This window comes from Quercus lobata, chromosome 5, assembly GCF_001633185.2.
Source record: "Quercus lobata isolate SW786 chromosome 5, ValleyOak3.0 Primary Assembly, whole genome shotgun sequence".
NCBI lineage: Eukaryota > Viridiplantae > Streptophyta > Magnoliopsida > Fagales > Fagaceae > Quercus > Quercus lobata.
Genome location: NC_044908.1, coordinates 73275310 through 73297000, shown reverse-complemented (window position 1 = coordinate 73297000; position 21691 = coordinate 73275310). Strand labels below are relative to the sequence as shown.

General features: G+C 33.5%; 1 protein-coding gene and 1 long non-coding RNA gene across 2 annotated transcripts; one reads left to right on the top strand and one right to left on the bottom strand.

The window, feature by feature from the left end:
* Nucleotides 1–6882: 6882 nt before the first annotated feature.
* LOC115992773 lies at nucleotides 6883–10550 on the bottom strand. Its single transcript, XR_004092648.1, has 2 exons — nucleotides 10297–10550; nucleotides 6883–9695 (listed from the first exon to the last, which is right to left on the bottom strand). It is a non-coding gene; the product is annotated as an uncharacterized LOC115992773 (long non-coding RNA).
* An 8702-nt stretch (nucleotides 10551–19252) lies between these two features.
* Nucleotides 19253–20500, top strand: LOC115988631. Its single transcript, XM_031112211.1, has one exon. It carries the CDS (start codon nucleotides 19393–19395, stop codon nucleotides 20083–20085), a length of 693 nt encoding a protein of 230 aa, XP_030968071.1. The 5' UTR covers nucleotides 19253–19392; the 3' UTR covers nucleotides 20086–20500.
* The last annotated feature ends 1191 nt before the right edge of the window (nucleotides 20501–21691 follow it).

The window sequence follows — 21691 nt, the reverse complement described above, 5'->3', positions numbered from 1 at the left end:
CACATCAGTCCATGGATAGTCTTGCAAAATACATAAAGCAGCCATTTTTACACATTTTGGCTAAAAAAACACCCACATCAGTGGGTGTAAAATTGTGCAAAATATACACCCGGTTGTGTAAATGAACAGTAACTGTGTATATATACATGGTTACTGTTCACCGTGTAAACGATTTTTTTATTTTATTTTCTCTCTCCTCTATCAAACTACTTCTCTTCCCCAACCATTACAACAATCCAGCATGCCAGAATCAACTAAAAATTAAGCCAAACACATCAACTGAAAATTAACCCAAAATCAACTGAAAATTAACCCAAACACATCTACACAGACAAATCTACACAGAGATACACTAAAAAAAAAAAACATAGAGATACACAAACACACCCATACACAAACAAACCCAAACGAACAAACAACAAAGAGAGATCGGTGCTTATCGAAACGATCGGTGCTTGACTGGAACGATCGGAGCTCGGGTCTTGCTTGATCGAAGCTTGTGGGTATGGGTCTTGCCTGATCGGAGCCTGATCGAAGGTAGGGAGATACACTAACTGATCAGTGCTTATGGATCGGAGCTAAGGAGATCTCGGTCAAATCTGATCTGGTCAGATCCAATTGATGCTTGTGGATCGGAGCTAGGGAGATCGGTACTTATGGATCAGAGTTGTGGAGATCGATGCTTGCCTGATCGGAGCTGTGGATCGGTGCTTGTAACCGAGATGGTGTGGATTAGACCGAGAGGGAGAGTTGATTTAGAAATGGGTATAGAGATGGAGATCAGTGGATTGGAGAGGCGTTGTGGTGCTTGTGATGGCTGTGGTGTTGATGGAGTTCTTGCTCTGGTGCTTCTGGGTTTTGATCGTGAGAGAAAGAAGAGGAAGAAAAGAAAGAGGAAACGGCAGAGATAAGGAAAAAGAAAGAAAGAAGAAAGAAAAGGAGGTATTGGAAAAAGAAACGGGTAGGTAAAATAATATTAAAAAAAGAATATAAAAATATTATTTATATAAAATATATTGTATAATAGATGAACTGATGTGGATATTTTGTAAAAATAGATGTGTAAAATAGAAAAAGTAGTTTTTTCCGTGTAAAATAGATGATAAGTTTACACGAGCTGGTGTGGATGCTCTTACACACGTAATGGTTGAAGGGTTTATGTATTTATTCTTCGTTTTTTGGTCTGAGCTTTTGAGAGGTTGCAACTATTATATTGAAGGCCTTAATGTGCAGTCTGCTTTGGACTAACATCAGCCTGCGAGTGAGAGAGATTAATGTGATTCGGAATGATTTTTTTTTTTTTTTTTTTTTTTTTTTTTTTTTTTTTTTATACAAGATATAATTCTATTCTAGCATAATCTAAGTGTATATGTGTGTAAAACTTTTTCCTGAAAACTTGAACTCCGGCCCTTACCCCCCACACCCCACAAGAACTTATACTTGTGGAGTGGGCATCGCACCTAGACATGCGGTAGTATGTGTTTTAGAATTAAAGGCATACATCTGTAGTGGAAAGTCCTTAATGTTTACATCTTCGCTACTAAGATGTCTATGTTACAACGAACTCATTGAATAGCATTTATGATACTAAATCTTAAACTAACAATAAACAAACTAAAAATTACATAATTACAATTACTTTACTTGCACTCAAATTTAGACTATGATTTACTTTTGTTACAGATGTACGATAGAATCTACAATTTAATTTTTGTAATTCATTAATTTTGGTTTTTTTTTTTTTAATTTTCGTTATTTTAGGTTTAGGGTATTTATTTTCTTGTTTTTATGTGTTTTTAATCATTTTTAGGTTAAATTTAGTTCCTATTATAGTTAGGTATTAATTGGAATCTATTTTCTTATCTATCAAGTTCTAAGGAGCCATTAAAAATAACTTATTCTTTTTTTAAATGATAAACAATAACATAAGGTTGTACTTATTTTGCACTAATAAATTCTAGGGATGGCCAATATTCTTCGTCCACATCAATTCATCATGTCCTACTCTATCTTGTGTGGGTTTTAGCTCCAAAAGGAGTGATGGGATTAGGATGTGTTTTGCACACCCAGTCACGCCTCAAGTGTGTGTATATATATTTGGTTTGATATATATTTAAGTTATTTATACATTCACTTTAATTTTTTTTATAAATGCAAGATATTATAATCTATTCTGTTTGTATATATTATATTCAATAAGTCTAACCTCAGCCAAAAACAATTTACAATTTTCAATATTGCAAGTTGTTATTGGTATTTGGTAGATATAAAAATGATGTCAGTGGAAGGTCCTAATAACAATTAGTAAAAACATACCAACTTAACTATTGTAAATTCTTGTGTCTGTAGCATTACTTCCCTAAAACACTTACTTTTACTCTTCCAACTTTACCTCATAAATATTGAAGCCACCTCATTAGGGATGACAAAATACCTCAAACTCACCCTGCCCCCAACTTGTCATGCTCCCATCTAGTGTAAGTTTTTCTCACCCTGAAAATGGGAGGGGGTGGGGATGGGGCACCCCTTATTCCACCCATTGTCATCCCTAATAAATTCATGCATTTGTTTTAAGTTTTATTTTCATCCTTTATTTATAAGTTAAAATTTTTATCGATAAAAACTTTAATAGGTAACAATCTTATCTTGCGGTCCATTTGTTGTTAAATTTATTGTAAATCATCTCAACATTTCAATCTGTCATGATAGATGGGCCAAATTTTAGGTTATGGATAAAAGGACTATTACTTTTTACTTGAGAAGTGTTACATCCACAATATTTCCACAACAAATATTAGGTGGTAAGTTATTATTGTTTATAATTTGAATCTACAATTTAAATTACTTTTTTGCCCTCCCATAACAACCAATAACAACCTACTATTTAAAATTTGTTGTGAAAATATTGTTGACATAACATCTCTCCTCTTTACTAACATCCTCCTTATCATTTTTAAACTACTTTTTTTTTTTTTGAGAATTAAAAAAAAAAAAAAGAAAAACTACTTAAGCATTAGCATAAAGCTTTTAAAAAATTTCTCTTTATTTTAGGAAAAGAACCTACTTTTCTCTTCATTCATTCTCTATAATTTCTCTCACTTTTCTTTTCTTTAATTCCATAATCAAGATACAAAAAATATACTCCCTCCATCCCAAATTGTTTATCCTCTATTTCATTTTGGAATATTCCAAAATATTATCCTGTTTCTAGAATTAAAAACCATTAATTTACTAATGTTCCTATTATGCCCTTACTTTACTTCTAAAACCATTTTTGATAAATTTATTTAAAGGTAATTTTGGAAAATTATACATTTTTATACAGCAGACAAGACAATAAATGATGTTCCCTTAAAAAGTTGGATTTTTGAAATAGGACAAACAAATTGGGAAAGAGGGAAGGGATGACAATTTTGCCTCGCCCCTCCCCGCTTCGCCCCGTACAGGTTTTCCTCGCCCTACAAAAGTGGTGGGATACGGATGGGGTGTGATTTTAGCCTCGCATTATGGGGCGGGGCCGGGATGGGTTTAGACTTTTTAAATCCGCTTCAACCCACCCGGCCCTGCGTTGATAAGGGTTAAATTATTAATTTTTCATACTCTATAACCCTACTTTTTTTTTTTTTTTGAGAAATAATTACAACATGCTGCTAACCCCACAGCTCGAACCCTTTCCCCCCTAGACCCCCAAGCACTTTGTACATGGGGAGGTGCCAATTCAGCTACGAGGCCTTTGGCTATAACCCTACTATTTAAGCAAACATATTAGTAGCTTATTTTATTCTACTTAACATGGTTCTCTATCTCCTTTTTCTCTCTAGCAAGGTTGGAAATAAGGTACCAATTTTAATGTTTTCTTTTGTCTTTATTAGAAATAAATTTATATTCCATTGAATCATTGATTTTGTACTATGAGATTTTTGTTTTTATTGTGATATTGTCTTGTTAAACACTTGGATAATATTATTTATTTTTTGCTAAAAATTAGTTTGATTTGATGGGATAAATTTATTTGTAATTTTTTTTTTTTTTTACAGATGAAATAGGTTTTATTTTTAAAAAAATTTGTAATAGTTGTGGGCAAATCAACAAGAACTAGAGTTTTACGGGGTGAAGTGGGGATTCGTGGGGCTCCAAGGGGCAGGAATGGAGCAAGAAAATTTTTCCCATCATGCGGGGCGGGGCGGGGCGGGGTGGGAATGAGGTAAGAAAAAATCATACGGGGCGGGGGTGAAGACCCCATCCTTCGGCCCCGCCCCGCCCCATTGCTATCCCTAAGAGGGAATACTAGTTTTTGGGGAATGAATAACATTTCCCTGTATTATGTGAAGCACATTAGCATTTTCCTAAAATGGGGAACCCGTAGGGAGTCTAATGAGGGAGTGTTTTTTGAGCTTTCAGTCCTAGATTGGTGTCTTACCCTAAAATAGGAAATGTGATGCTCTTAGATAACTATTTTTATTTTGAGAAAAAAGAAATACAAATGGACAAAAAGACAAAATCAATACCCTTTTAATTTTATAAGAAATGAAATTGTAAACTATTAAACTTGGAGATAAATAAAAATCCAACATTTAACCTAAGTTTAGGGTAGAAAATTATTTTTATTGAGTGACTATGCAGTTTCCTCTATGAAAGAAGGAAAACGTTGCAAATAGTTGGGTGAAAAGTATTTTCACCAAATGAGTATGAAATTTTTCTCCCTGAAAGAAGGAAAATGTTGGAGGAAAAGCATTTTCACCCTGTGAGTATGTAATTTTCCACTAAGAAAAAGGGACAATGTTGGAGGAAAATATTGGAAATAGTTTTTCAACGTTTTATTAGTTTTACTGTGGACTTAGATCAGGGCTGGGCAGGCATTAAATAGGTAAAATTGGGCCTGAGTCAACCTGAACGTCAAGCCTAATGCTTGGGCCTAAAACTGGTTTATTTTGCCTGTTCCTGTCTCTATTTCAATTAATAAACTCTTCCTTTTTTTTTTTTTTTTTTTTTTTTTTTTTTTTTTTTTTAGCAATTAAGTGCCCGTTTGGATTCAGCATTTTCCGCTGAATCCTGAGCTACGTTTTCTGGATTTTTTTTTTTTCTCCCAGCCGCACTGTTTGACCAAGTCAACCATGAACAGTATATTTGTGCACTGTTCACAGACCTACAAATTCTACTTTTCAGCAACTTTTTCATTAAAAATGGGTCCCACGACACTATTTACACATTTAAAAATTATTTTGCTACAGTGTTTTTAGTTTCAGTAAAAATAAGTTCAATCCAAACGGATCCTAAGAAAGGAAAGTGAGGAAAATATAAAACACTTTTTTTAAGGCCTGTTTTCGGGCTAGATTGACTTTGTAAGCACTATAAAACAATTCTAAGAACTTATCGAGCTTAATATTTAAGTTCAATCCAAGCTTGGCTTGAAAATTGAAATTAAAAGGTATAGTTTAAATTCATTGAAATGAAAGAATTTCACACTCTCTTTTTTACCATAACTTAATAAAACCTCACTTAACTCAAAGGGATGGCTCTAGTGGTTATTAAGGGATCCTCAAAATCTCAAGTTCAAAATTCCTACACTCCCATTTAGTTCAAATGCTCAAAAAACTCTTAACACTCGTGTTTTCAAAAATAAATAAAAAATCACTCACCAGTCACCATCTTATATTTAAGGGTTGGAACTTAAATACCCTAATAAGTATGTCATATAAGTTAAAATTGTAATCAGTAAAGTATAAACAACAATCTTTGTAACTTTCTCTTAAGATAAGAGTCATTCCAAAGACTGTACTATTTTAATCCTTTGAAAAATAGCATTGGCCTCTAAAATTTTAACTATTATTAACAAAATTCCCAACAACAAAGGAGTGGACACCAACTGCCCCAATCTGTGAAAAAAGAGGCACGTACATGGTGTTCAAATTAGAAAAAGGAAGTGTCCATTTAAGTTTCAAGATATTGACTTAAAGCAAATTGAAAACAAGGCATTATTAAAGACACCTAGTGAGCTACAATAAAACATAATAATAGTAGTGTAGAACAGCACACAAATCTTTTTCATGCCGTAAAGCAAAACAGGAGTGGTTTTTGGCCTAACGAAATTAGGTACAAGGATCTTCACCTTATATTAGGCCAGTTTATTGAAGCCTTTGCGACCCATTATACTTGTGAATCTGAGAATTATGAGTTTGAGTAGTGATAAGCCTTATTAGTATCCAAATGGTCTCATGCGATAAACACAATACAAGGATTTACAGACATCCCCAAAAAAAAAAATTAAAAAAAAAAATTATAACACTTACAGTCAAGCTAGTCCATGTTGATTTGTCCTCGGTCCTAACAACATTTATAGCTTTTACGTAATGAGTAAATTTAAAATCCAATCAAGAGTTGACACATAAGTAAAGTGTAGGAATGAGTGTATCTATAAGAAAGTACAGAGAGCAAGTATTGAAAGAAGAAAGGAAGCCAAAGCTAGAGAGAATTCTAGAATGAAGAAAAACTTTTGTATATTACTCAATTGAATGAATCTGTACATGAATCTGTGACTAAATACAGAAAAACAGAGCAAGTAAAATATCCCTAACAATACGGAAACAGTTACAACACTTGTGCTTGTCAGCTGAGTCACGTGTGAACAATTCACACTTAAATAGATCACTAAACTACAAGTCACTAAACTACAGCATTTTATTAAGCTACACTGTACAGCTAAACTACAATGCTAAGCTGTCGTTTATATCAGATTTTCATCCCTGCACTTCTTTCTTCTTTTGCTTCGTTCCTTTTCTTGCTTTCTGATCTGAATCACAATTTTGACATCCCTAACATTTCTTGCAATCTTACGCAATAAGATGCCAAACAAATCATTGCAATCATATTTCAGGCTAAACATGAGCAATAGTGCTACTCTCACGTAATTAGTAAATTTGAAATCCAATCAAGAATTGACACATAAGCGACGTGTAAGAATGGATATATCCCTAACATTTCTTGCAATCTTATGCGATCGATAAGATGCCAAACAAATCATTGCAGTCATATTTCAGGGCTAAACACGAGCAATAGTGCTACTTTTCATGATTGCAGAAAACTCTACCTGTTCAAGAAATGGACTTGCCAACATGCTACAACCACAAGTTTGGCATTACATTATACAAGTGGAGTAGGAGGGGTAAAGATATGCTTTCTGTTAAACTGTCACTGCGATTAAGACCAACAGTTACAGTTATCACAGACAACTACGTCATAAAATAAGAGATTGAAAATGACCTGACACCAATGAAGCTACAAAAATTTCTCCTGCAATAATTACTTGGTTCTTCTTCATGGATCTTGATCAAATATTCTACCTGTGCATTTTACCCACTCCAATTAGTGTTATTATACTATATATATTTTTTAAGAAAGTATTGTACTGTTTTGAGATATTTTCAAATAAGTTTCGTGTTTGGATTACGCCTTGGTGACTGAGCGGTTGGTTCACAAAGTCTTGGGAATTCTTGACGTGGGTTTAGTAAATTGGTGGATTCATAACTGCTTCAAGAATGGTTTTTCTATTAGAATGATTAGGTGTACACTTGTCACTCACACATAAAAGAGAGACTGTTGAATAAATATGCGTGAGTAGAAATCTCATGCGAAGAGAAATGAGAGAAGTTGAGAAATTAATATAACATATCTGGACTCAAACCCATAATCTTAAACTTTTTGATCAATTAATGTCCCTATATATTATATTAAGTTACTAACTCCTTAATTTGGAGTATGAGACGGACGTAAGAGATACTTTCTCTTCAATTAGACCCTCTATAATGTAGTTGTGAATAATATTCTAGATTAAACTATTGTAAACTGTAATACCATATACTACAGTACTTTTAAAATTACAATATTTGTCTATAGGTCTTATATTATGAATGTAAACTAATGAGACCAAACCACCTTAACTCTCTCTCTCTCTCTCAATTGAATTAACATGTTTTGCAGGTGTAGCAGTAAATTTAAGCCTCAAATCCTAACTCCTAAGCCCAAAAACTCTACTAATAGTTTAGTCCCAAACCGTTCACCCCTAAATATTAAGTTATTAACCTTAGACCCAATTATCTGCAAAGCTGATCTAGAAAGCAGATTCTTATAATATGTCCAAACATCTGAACTCCCCTAGGCCTAAACCAAGATTATAGATGACAATCTGAAGTCAAGATAGAGAAAAATCTAAGCCTAAATTTAACAGTCAAAACTAACTGAAGAACCAAACTACTCCCCCATTAGAACTGTATGTGCATGGTTTTCAACCTTTCATCTTATTCAGGTTTGCAAAAGAATGCATTGAATTGCTGATATTTGGACCACAAACTACATCATCTTGCATTGCATTGCATGTGCGACATATGCAATCGATCCTGTATGAGATATTGAGATGTGTGCTGCCACCACAAACGTGTATGGGCTTGCAGATTTTGCAAGTCAAATCCTTTGAAAGATAAACAAAATAAATATGGCAAACATAATTAGGATGCTTAATTCACGTGTGATGTATACTTAATCAATTCGTTATCAGAATAGATTTCTTAGAGGGCTTCAATTTTTTACCTATATCTATATATGACCCTGATTTGATTTCTTGGGTGCTGGTGACACAATAATCAAATAATGAGATGCCAAGCAAATCATACACTGGATTCCTTCAGCCAAACAAGCGCTATAGTGCTACAATCATTATTGTACAGACTACAGAACCTATCTGACCAAGAAATGGACTTGCCACCTGAGCCAAAACTACAATCATATATATTATGCAAGTGGGAGAACCACTATAATAACTACATACCTAAACCTAAAGATATGATTTCAATAACTGTCACTGCAACTATAGGTAATAGTACCAGTTATTTCTGTAACTTAGACTACTACATTACTTGTTACATCCTGAAAGTGACCTCACACCAATCTAAAAAGGGTATCCCTAGGTCTTTGACTTATGAAGTTACATACCATATTTTAGATTTGGCAATAGTTACGCGTAACAGTTAAATTCTTTTTAAATCTGAACTTTGATGTTTTTGTTGAAAACACTAAGATATATTATTTGACCTAAAAATCGTTAACGAAAGTTACAAATGCTTGCACATTTACAAGTGAATCAAATGCATCAAGGGTCCAAGATACCATGCCTCTTTTCCAAACTTTGCGCCTTTGATATATTGTATTTTCTATTGATTTGAAATATTAAAATGGAAACAATTAATACATAATTACTTATTGTCTAGGACTGTATGAGAAGAACGAATCATTTAGTTCAAGCTGACTAGAAAGCGTAAAGGGGAGGACAATCAATGGACCCCTAGAGAGGGTGGTTGATAGAGATGATGCAATACCTTAATTAAACAACTTGATCCCCTTTCAGTTCTTGGAAGGGCAAGATTCTTGTAAATGTTTATAATCAGAGCGGTTATAATGGCGCAAATAATTGTTGAATAGATAAAACTAGAAGGAATCTATATTGTGGGGGAAGAAAGGTTTGAAAGTCAAGAGAATTTGATTTCATTTTAGCTTATTGAGGGTGAAAAATTGACTTTATATTATAATGAAAGAAGACCAGGATGTCATTGGCAAACCTGGACGTGGTAGGAACAGCCTCTGGGTCCTCCACCTTCCCCCAAAGAATATAAAACAACGCCATGTAATTGTTTGACTCTAAGCCACTGCAAAATCAAAACATAAACAAACCAGAAACAAGGAAAACAAATATATGAAGATATATATTATTATTACCATTAATTATATTAATAAGTCATTGTCTTGGAAAATTTTGTAGAATTCTTTCAACAATGGGTATGTGTTGAGAAATTAATATTTTAAAGGAACAAAATTATATTAAAAGATTGAGAATAGTAGGAATATATGCCTAGCTAATTGATTATTTGTAGGATTCTTTCAACAATGGGTGTGTGTTGAGAAATTAATATTTTAAAGCAACAAAATTATATTAAGAGATTGAGAATAGTAGGAATATAAGCCTAATCTGATAAATTGGTTTTGAACATAGATATCGATAAGCTTTTTTCTTCTTATTATAACAAGTGGCAATTGAGAAGGATTTGAACCTTTATTTTTATCATATAGAAAATCAAATAATACCACTATATTACAAGACTCTTGATCTTATTAAGAAGTTAATATCGTAAACTAATTGAACAATTTTAGATAGTGTGGTGGTGAGATAGTTAATGCATTGCAAGCTAATTAGTAGCACACCACTAGATAAAGCTATTAGACTATCCAAAAAGAAGAGAGGGAAAATACCTTGTAACAAATAATTGGTATTAGCAGAGTTATGTCACTCAGTAGTATTATCTAGTTCTACCTGTAAAGAGAACTTGGATTCTAATCTCTCTCCCACTTAATATCAGCCAAAAAAAGAGGTAAGAACAATGACTCTTGTAAGACTTTAAAAACAATCTTTCCCTATTATGAATTCTAACTCTCATTTGCCATGGAAGGTAATAGTCTTGCTGATTTTGTATCCACCATGATTTTGAGATCGTTGAAAAATAGCAAGAAAGATTTGAAAACTTTGATAGTTAATTAAACAACTTCAAAAAGTTACTAGTTAGTAACTAGATTAGATATTTAGATGTGGTTTTTCAAGAATCTTCTTCTTCTTCAAGGTGGTACACAATTTGTTGCACCATCAAGTCCTCAAAGAGATGGGACACATGACTCCAGTGATGGCTGGCCCAACGTGAAAATAACAGTTCAAAAGAGGGTAGAGGATAGGATAGTATCATGCCCTGTGGATAACACTGATCCTACCACCTGCAATTTGCAACCAATAGGGTTGTTCACAATTTTGCTTTGAGTTAATTCCTTTGGTGTGGTTCACTCTTATGATAATATTACTCTGCGACTCATGTTCAATTTTCCTCTCATTCTCTTTTGACTCATGTGACCCTCTCATTCTCTTTTGCAACACTAGCATACACTAGAGTAGTACAATTACATCGTAAAAATAAATAATTAAAAAAAAAAAAAAAAACTACTGTAAGAAATGTGAATCTTCACTTGGATGCCAAGAAAACCAGAAAAATGCCAAACGACACCTTCTTAATTTACATGGACATCAAAGTGATGATTTTTTTTTTTTTTTTTTCATCTTAGGAGTGTCTTCTTGCCCTACAACCTCCGCTGATCCCATAGTTGACATAACATCTTGCTCATACTCCACAGTTCTATGTTTCTTTTCTCCCTTAACAACCGTAACCTCCTCATTCATGTTTTCTACTTGCTTCCTTTTTTGCCCAAGTTCCACGTCAACAATTGAAGAATTAATAAGAGTATGAGGTCTTGATGTAAGCCTCTTCCAATTCATCATTACTTTCGGGCTTCCAATTGTAAACTTCTCCACAGACTCAACTACTTTTGGGCTATGCATGGATTGACTCACACCCTTATCTTTACTACCACTTCTTTTGGGTCGACCCTTACTATTACTCTTGTTACCTTTCTCGTTACCACAACCAACCTTAAAACATATCTCTGGTCCCTCAAAACTCGATGAAGATATTTGCTCACCTTGTTTCCCCATTAAGTCACGATTGAGGATGATTGTATCCTCATCTATGACTACCACCTCAATCAAGGCAAAGGAAATCTCGCTATTATCTGGCACGCAATCAGTTGGAGTTGCTTTTGAATTTGAAAAATCTGAATCGATTTGGATAGCACGATCAATCTCCGTAATGAACTCCTCAAAATCTGGGACGTGCTTCTTCACTTTCAAGATTGCACCCTTATCAACTGTAACACCACCATTTGCTGAAGCACCGTCAAAGCTACCACCTTCAGGTAAACTGCCCAACTGAGTTAAAGACGTACTCCCACTTCCACTTCCAATAGCCGGATTACCTTGCTCATTTACCTTCCATTGTGAAGAAACGCGATTCCCCTGATTAGCTTGGACATCATCATCCCGCTGCCCCGAGCTACTTCTTACTTTGTTTGCATTACCATAGTTTCTACGATACCCCGCCTTCAACCACTCCCCATAAGGAAGACCTCCCTATTGTCGATCCCTTTGAACAGAGCAATCCCTAACCTCATGACCAATCCGACTACACTGATAACAGAGCCCAACTAAATGTTCATACTTGAAACCAATACAAACCTTATCTCCTTCAGGGTTGGCAACAACTGCTTCTCGACGTAATGCTTTATCCAATGGCAACTCCACCCTTACTCTGATAAAGCGAGATTTGTCAGACGAAAACACCTTTAAATCAATTTCCAATACTTCTCCCAAACCACTGCCAATATCCCTACCCACCTCCTCCAATAACAAATTGAAAGGTAAACCCCACACCTGAATCCACATTGGCATTGAAGTGAATCTAACCAAAGTGGTTGTCATACCTCTTTCCCATCTTTGTAATGCCAAAGGGTGGTCCTCAAAACTCCATGGACCATTTGCTAGCACCCACTTCAACTGACTCTCCATGGTAAATTTGAATTGAAAATGATTATCCCCCACATCAACAATGCGTAAATCCGAGCCCATCCTCCACACACACCTTAGCAAAGCCTTGGCCGCACGCTAGTTGAAAGTTCGTGCTATGAGAAATCTCCCCAACAAACTGAGGGAACATTCTTCCAATATCCTTTCCCTCTATGTAACCCAAACCTTAATAACTTCTCCCTCCTCCTCCGTCAAGGTGATACTTGCAATTTGTTTATAAAATCTGAAACCATCATGTGAATAGGAAAACACTTAATAGATCCCACTGAACTCTAACAAAATTGCAAATAGACACTGTGAATTAACTGATCCTCAGCCATGGTGTGAGAAGAAAAATCTCTCTCTAGAGAGAAAAATACTTACCTCACGTGAGAAAAGGAATGCTTGTGTTTAACAGTTAGTTTGTTTCTCAAGAAGACAAATGAGGTTGATAGAGACAAGTTAGGTGAGGACTGAGGAGGAATAAAAAAAACATGCATAGTTCAATGGTAAGAGAAAAAAAAAATTAAATTTAAATTTAAAACATAAACAAAAACCTTTACATACAGATACATCATCATCACTTTAGTTCAAAGTTTAAACTTTTAAGAAATAGTGAATTTATTCTTATCTGTTATTCTAACAAGATCTTGAACTTAACTTATTAAAATCTGACCGCTATTTCAGAAAGGCCAAAAAGAATATGAAAGATAAACCAAACATTCATGTACTAATGAAACCAATAATAGCTATGTAACCCATAAATTCTTGCTCTTTTATTCATGCCAACCCAAATCCTCTGGTAGCCATCCACCTCTGCAAGAAACATATAAATGTTGGACAACCCTGCATATATGTTGTTTCCATTATTGATGGAGACTAGTACTCCTGCTTCATTATTTTTTCCACTATGTTGGACAACCTGAACCCAAATCATGCTTGATTAAGTGGCTTCATGTATTATTAAGATGGGTGACCGACCTGTTGAATCTTTACCCAATAGATTGGAGATCCATGCTAATAAGCTGTCTGTGAAAGTATGAATTATCATATATATAATACAATACAATAAAAGATGAGAGAACCCAAATGCCAAATGACTTTCTTTCTTTATAGCTTTTGTAGCTTTTGTTCTAGAACCAATGGACCCCATTTCCCCTGCAACAATGTATAGAATAGCTCGTGCCAAGAATCAAAGTTCATTGGCTATGACAACCATAAGCTTCACAATCCGACAAAGCCTCCAACAAAAACTTTCTGATACTTCAGTACAAGAAACCCCATGTTAAACTAATCAGACGGGTATGACATTTTGCACATTAAAAAAAGAAACTGAATCAAAACCAATCAAATATAATAAAATAACACCCTCTATGATCCATCCTAGTACAATCATTACTAAACCCTGTGATCCCGTGTATCTAATTAAAACAATTAAAAACAGCCATTGACGTTATTTTATTACTAACTTGTAAGTTTAATAATATATGGGTTGTACTCTCTTCTGCTTTAGAAAAAGGCTAAATGGGGTTCATTTCATCCACACAAAAAAATATTGAATTTTATCAACCTGGAAACCATGATATCACATGGAGATACATACCTTTGTGCCTCGTTTATTCATTTGTTTATTGATTTAGGGTATTAGGGCCTGCCGGGTTGGAGTGTAATGACGGTGGTGTGGTGTGGCTACTGGCTAGCTAGCAGGTGAGATTCTGATTCCACAAAAAAAATTGAATTGACACACACCCAGATCTTGTTTTTTTGTGCCCAAGCTACATCCAATGAAATGCATCACGTAAACAGCTTCTGATTGTGGTGGTTTTGTGGCTCTTTGACATGGATGACAAAAGTGGTGGGTCATGCAATATTAGAGGTCTGCTCGAGGGGGAAAAAACTCTATAAGATATTATTAATTTTTGGGAAAAATTTAACTCATGCTCTAAAAATATTGATTTATAAACTATATCTCTAAATTTTTTATGGAAAAAAAAAAGTACCTAATTATTTTTTACATCTTTTTATATTTTTCATATTAATTTTATTAAAAAATGTTTCATTAGCAAATATATAAATACTGTAAAAGTACCCGTTAACAAGGACCCTTAATTTTTATGACTTTGATTAAATTAATATCATATTGGTTCCTCTAATATTGGATGGAAGCATGATGAGGACTACTAATTGTATTCCTATAATATAATATTGGATTGTTCCAAAGTGGCGGGAATATACTTTAATAACCGTCATTGAATCACTAATGGCAAATCCAAATTACAGTTGGTGCAAATTAACTTTGTATATTGAATCAATAGCAACTCTCTTTTTTCTCCTTTTCATCAGAAATCCATGCCATATCCCATTACGAGATTAGATTGTTGTAAAAGTAAGTGCAAATATTCACTTACAGTAGTAGTACCAATGGTCGTTGGGCTTAATGACATGCACCTCCATCCCATGAAAATGGAGATCCGTGAAATCTTGATTCAAGATTTAAATTCTTTAATGACTTTCTTTTTGTAAGATAGCTACTCATTTAGTGTGGGTGGGGTGTCCTTTAACTCAGGGGCAAGGGGACACGTTCAAAATTGACTCCACAAAGTAATGAACAAATTATCAGACTAACCACATTTCACCCTTAGCCGATCACAACATACATTCAGTCACTTTAATGCTCCAACCCAATTGTAATCTTACGTTATTAAGCTTAGCTTAATTAATGACTTTTAATTAAATTAATAAATTAAATATTTTATCATTGAATAAATGATCTGAAATCAAATATAGTCTACACAAAAAATGAACACATTAATATCTTGACTTAATAATAACTATTAATTATTATAGATTCAAATTCTATAATATTCAATATATAAAAAATTAAAGAAATACGGGTTACTACTCTTGGGACCCTATACAGTATAATTTTTTTATTATGTAATTAGTAGGGTGAAAAGCAAAGGTTGGATTAAAAAAAAATGGTAGGCAAGCATAGGATACTTGATAGCAATGATAGGTCCAATAGTAGCCAGAGTTGGGCCATGGCCCGCATCTGGCAAACCCAACAAATTTATAGTGGGTCCCAAACAAGTCGGTCATGGCAAGTCTGGGTCCCACCTCCACAAAATGAGGCCAATATAAGTGAGAGTGGGCCCTAGTGGGGTCCTCAATAATACCTCCACGCAAGTGGCACACTTTTTTTTTTTTTTTGATGGCACGCAAGTGGCACTTTACAGTACCATCATGATCATATATCAATTACCAACCAACCAAAAAAAAACATTTATAGGCAAAGTGAAAAAAAAAAAAACAATACTCAAATGAAATCAAAGCCCCTAGCTACCAAAGTGCTATAACAAAATAATAGTAAGATTTTAGACAAAATTAGACCCATGGATGGGGTTTTGGGCCTTAGCTTTGATTGTGATATCTTTGACAATGAATGGTGATAAGGCAACTTGTTTTGTTTATATGTCACACAAAACGACACTTGCATTTGTGGGTCCCACACTAAAATTTCGTCCCTACCATTTTGTTCTCCACCGTCCAATGTGGCTATCACGGAAGACTTTGCTTTTTTAATTTTTTTTTTTTTTTAAAACCCAATTAAAAAAAAAAACTCAAGTTGGAATATTATATTATTTTGAGCCATACTTAAGTGCTGTTCTTTAGATTCTTCTTTTAGGATTTTGTCATATAGATTTTTCTCACAAAAAAGAAATGTATGTTTTAGTTAAGTAACCACATGACTGAATTTTAAAAAAAAAACCTAAAAAACAGCAACTAAGATATTATACTTAAATTTTTCATATTATTTTAACCTTAACCATAATCAAAGATTACATCCTAAACCATTAATTATATATGCAGTGTTATTTTTTTTTTTTTTTTTTTTTTGAGAAGTATATGCAGTGTTAATTTAATGTCACTATCATTAGCAATGTTCAAGTGAACATCCCCAAAACTTTTTTGTTTGGTTTTGTTTTTTCTTTTCCTTAAAATTTTAAACGGTCACTGTAATGGCGCGTGGCATTGATAGGTACCCGGTACACGTGGTGGATATTTAGAGGACAAATAGTGTGGAGGTCTAGTATGTGTGTATCCTCGTGGACTGTGGGTCCCTGATTAGATGCATTTGACGTGGTCAAACAGGGTAGGATTAAATAGTGGGGTCCCTCTTATGAGAGGAGAGAATGAAAGCTGATGTGGATAAATCTTTATCTAATCTCAAGGTAGTGTAAAACAATCGCCACCTGTTGTAGATAATTAGATATGCATATATCATATTTGACAAAATGTTAATCAATATGATTGAGCCATTGACAATTCTTAACCACTTGATAAATGAATGTTTAAGTTGCTTTTATCTAAAGGTAGTGTAAAATAATTGCTATCTATTGTAGATAATTAGATATAAATACATCATATATGACATTTCTAAGGAAAATGTCAATTAATATGATTGAGTCATTGACGGGTCTTAACAACTTAATAAATGAAAATTTTAGGTTGTTTTTTGTTTGACTAATGATATATTTATGGGTTCGACTAACAAGTTCCTTTAAGACATTTGTTAATTGACCATTTTAAAAAATGTTTTATACCATTTTAAATGGAAATATAAAAAGTTATTAAAAAGTCAATTACTTTTTTCTTTTCCTATAAATTTTTTTTTAAAACTATTTCCTAAACCAATGTTTTTAGGGCATTCATTAACTTTTCTCTTTATTAATTTGTAAACTCTATATAGTATAATTAATGATATCTCTAATATGTGGGTTCTAGTTAACTTAATTGGTAAAGTTTTTGATAGTTAAATAAGAGATCTGGGGTTCAATCCCCGCCTACACCAAAACCATAGGTTGAAACTCTCTAAAAAAATTTAAAAAAAAAAATCTCTAATATTACTCTATTTCTAAACTTTATAATGCATTCCTTTTGTTTTTATTTTATATATATTTATGTAAATATTCTTATTATGCTATTTGCCAAAGAAAATTAAAGTAAATGCTAAACATCAAGACTAAAGAAAGAAGTAAAAATAAACAAGTTTTAAGTCTCTAAAACTAACTTACATTTTTCTTTCTCAAAAAAAAAACTAACTTACATTTTTACTAGAAGAATAACTATTATACATCTAATGGTCAATTATACTATAATCGGTTACTTGTTCATGATTTGATGACTTCATCAATCAATTATTTTTATGTGACTTGACAATTAGTTTTACAAAGATTAAACTACTCTTGCCTTAAAATTTGACTTAATTATTATTAGAATACATATATTTCTAAACTTTATAATGCATTCCTTTTGTTTTTATTTTATATATATTTAAGTAAATATTCTTATTATGCTATTTGCCAAAGAAAATTAAAGTAAATGCTAAATATCAAGACTAAAGAAGTAAAAATAAACAAGTTTTAAGTCTCTAAAACTAGCTTACATTTTTCTTTCTCAAAAAAAAAAAAAAAAAAAAAACTAACTTACATTTTTACTAGAAGAATAACTCTTATACATCTAATGGTCAATTATACTATAATCGGTTACTTGTTCATAATTTGATGACTTCATCAATCAATTATTTTTATGTGACTTGACAATTAATTTTACAAAGAATAAACTACTATTGCTTTAAAATTTGACTTAATTATTATTAGAATACATATGTCTTAAATATACATATCTTGGGTTCCACTTAAACTACTATTTTCTTTTTTTACAATCACTTTAACATCCTCAAAGTTTAATACTGTTTCTAAATTGGTTTTTAAAATTTGAAAATCTAATATTTATATCATCGAATATTATAACAAAATCAATAAACCCTCACATCTAAAACCCACAAATAAACAATGTTTGATTTAGCCTCCATTTGGATACCAATGAAAAATGAAAATTATTTCACTATTCAGCTTATTTTGCTACTATTCATGGACCCCACTGTACTTTTTAGTACTATTCATGGGCCCTACTATACTATTTCAGCTAACTTTTACCTTTATCTACAGTATTTTCAGTAATAAGTTTTCAACTTCAGTAAAATAAACGGTATCCAAACAGACTCTTAAAGTAGGTTGACAGTAAAAACGCGATTATGATTAAGAAGGTATAAACTATAAAGTAGTACTATTTTGTCAAAATAATTTTAAAAATACTTTAATAAAAAAAATCAATTAAAGCAAGAAAAATTCAACAGATGAAATGCATTTAAAAACTAAAAATATGTGTGGAAATACGTGTGGATAAAAAAGTATGTAAAAATATATATAATATTATTTAAAAATTGAAAAAAATGTGTTTGAATGGATGTACCAAACAGGACTAAAATTTATTAAAAAAAAAAAAAAAATTCCTGTCAAGGACGGAGTCATCTCATTGTTTTCTTACCTTATTTGTTAAGGGTGATAAGAGCTCAAACAAAGTAAACTCCAATTTTGGCATACAAATCACTCTCACGCGATTCCAAAGTGCGTGGCAACAAGTAAAAAAGCTTACTTACCGCTCTTTTTCTCTTTTTTTGGATTTAGAAAATTATTAGTAGCATTAAATTTTTTTTGGTTAAGTGACTGACTTGGCTTGGCGTCTTCTATTCTCGCCATAAAATCCAAAGTATATTTACGTGGTGATGAAATGTAGACAAAATGAATCCCAAATTCAAATGAAATGAAAAAAAAAAAAAAAAAAAGTGGGGACCACACACATCTTCGAGAAAAAAACCAACTGAAATTTGGCTATATATACCTCCTCATTCTTCCAAACCCCGAGCTTATTTATGCCCATGTTGTTTGTTATAATATAGTTTTTATTCTTTTTTTATTTTTGTTTTTTTAAATTTTATTATTACAGAATCCGGGTAAAAACCCGAATCCGTGTCCGGGTTCTGGGCTTTGATACCATCATGCGATATGGCCAAGGGTCGGAAATTGACGACAAGTCGTAGCGAGAGACTTCTTGGGAGCTATGGTGGTGTGTACGGCAACGGACAAGGCTCAAACGGCTCGGACAGTTCGGAGCTCAGGGAAGAGGATGTTTGGTCCATGGTTGACAACAACAACAACAACAGCAACAACTTCGGAGATGACCATAGTTCCAATTCCCAACAGGGAGACTGGAGTCCACGCGCCAACGGGGTCTTTCGTCGCCGGTTTCCACGGGATGACGGCCACGTGGGCGGGCTGTCTTTGGCTTTCGACGGGAACGACGCGTCGTCGATGATGATGGCCAATAATCATAATCATACCGCTTCTACGACGATGGCTCCGTCGTCGTCGTCCAGGGTCGTGCACCAGTACCGCGGAAACGACGGCGTTTCTTCTGCCGCGCGTGGCGGTGGGAGGCACGTGGCTTCGTCAGCGCCGGTGAACGTGCCGGACTGGAGCAAGATACTCCCGGTCGGCTCGGTTGAGTCGCTGCACGAGTTGGACGAGGATGGTGACTCGGAGATGGTCCCACCGCACGAGTACCTGGCGCGTGAGTACGCGCGCAGCCAGAAAATGGCGGCCACCTCGGTTTTTGAAGGCGTGGGCCGGACCTTAAAGGGCCGGGACTTGAGGCGGGTGCGGGATGCGGTTTGGAGCCAGACCGGGTTTGATGGTTAAAAACAATTTAATTAACCGAACCGGTTTTATTATTATTAATTATGATTATGGTTTAGTAGATGGGATTGTGTAATTGTATTATTGATTGAATGATGGGCATAGATGGAGGTTTTTTTTTTTTTTTTTTTTTTTTTTTTTTAGTTTTTATTATTGTTAGTTTTTGGGTTTTTTTTGAGGGGGTTATTTGGGCAATGATTCGGTCGGGTCACGAGTGAGCCCAAACATTGGTTCAGAATTATGTAAAATTCTGATTAAGGTCTCTTTATGTATTGGGTATGAAGTTGGGGAAATTGTGTTTCCAATTTCTTTTGCAGAAGTGTCTTTGATAATTGTGGATGTTTAGTGTAGTTTGTAGCCATATGTTGAAATGTGTATTATTGGAAAAATGTTCATCTTACACCAAAATCTGCCGCTACTTTTTCTGGTCATTGAACTATAAATCAGCACCTCTACTCATTGTATATGCATCGTTCCACAGAAATTTTAATGGGTAATTTCTGTTTTGAAAAACTAAACTCTGCATTAAATTTTTTTCCTCCTTTTTTTACTTTATGGTAGAATTTTTTTTTGATGCAATACACTATTGAAGTAACTTAGTACTTCTATCTTCCATGCACTGCAATTCAATTTCATGAGAGCGACTATTCAGTTTCAACAACAGTTGATGTAACTCTTTTTTCCTGTTGTAAGAAAGCTAATCTTGTTGTTGTATTATTGTGAGCAGTTGTGATAGGACCAACAGCTTTTAATGTAATTTATTAAAGTGATCGATTGTGAATAGTGAACTATCATTTTCACATGCATCTACTATTTTTTCTCAATCATTTGTAATGGAGTAGTGAACTATGTCCAAATTGTAACAAAAGTTGTAGCACAAAAATTGTATTCTTAAATTTTCTCTGTTACATGGGGGAGAAGAATTATGCAATATAAAGAAAACGTTCTTCTACTATCACACTATTTGTCACAACTTGATGATATATTCAATTGTGAATAGTGGATAATTACTTTCACATTGACCCAATACATTTTATTTTTCACAATTCACAATTGATCAACTCAAACTAGTGACACAAAAGTTGTGTCCCTAGACTTCCTTTTAAGAAAAATGAAAATGAGCTCTACTTCTTTGCCAAAGTCCAAATTAATGCTATTGAAGATTAAAAAAATAATAAAAAATCTTTTTTGGCTCTTGGATAATATGTAGGTCATTTTATAAATCTTATACTAAATTATTTTATAAAGGTATATGGATAATTCTCGAATGATTTACTGTATTTAATGCATACACTAACCTTTTATAGTATATGGGTCCCATAAATTCGTAAGATCCACACATTGTATAAGATTTGTTACATGCAATTGATATAGAAGATATCTTCTTAAAAGACACGATTTATTGTAATTGATAGAGCAATTTAGTCAATTTAACCAAAAAGAAAAAATTTTGAAATACAAGTAGTGTGTAATCCCATCCATTTGACTTTTGAGTTTGAAATTTTGAAGGATTTGACAACATGCTATGGGGGGTTTAAAAAGAAAGTTGTTTATGGTTTTTTTTTTTTTAGTTAAAATGGAGGAGGGGGGATTTGGATCCTAGACATCT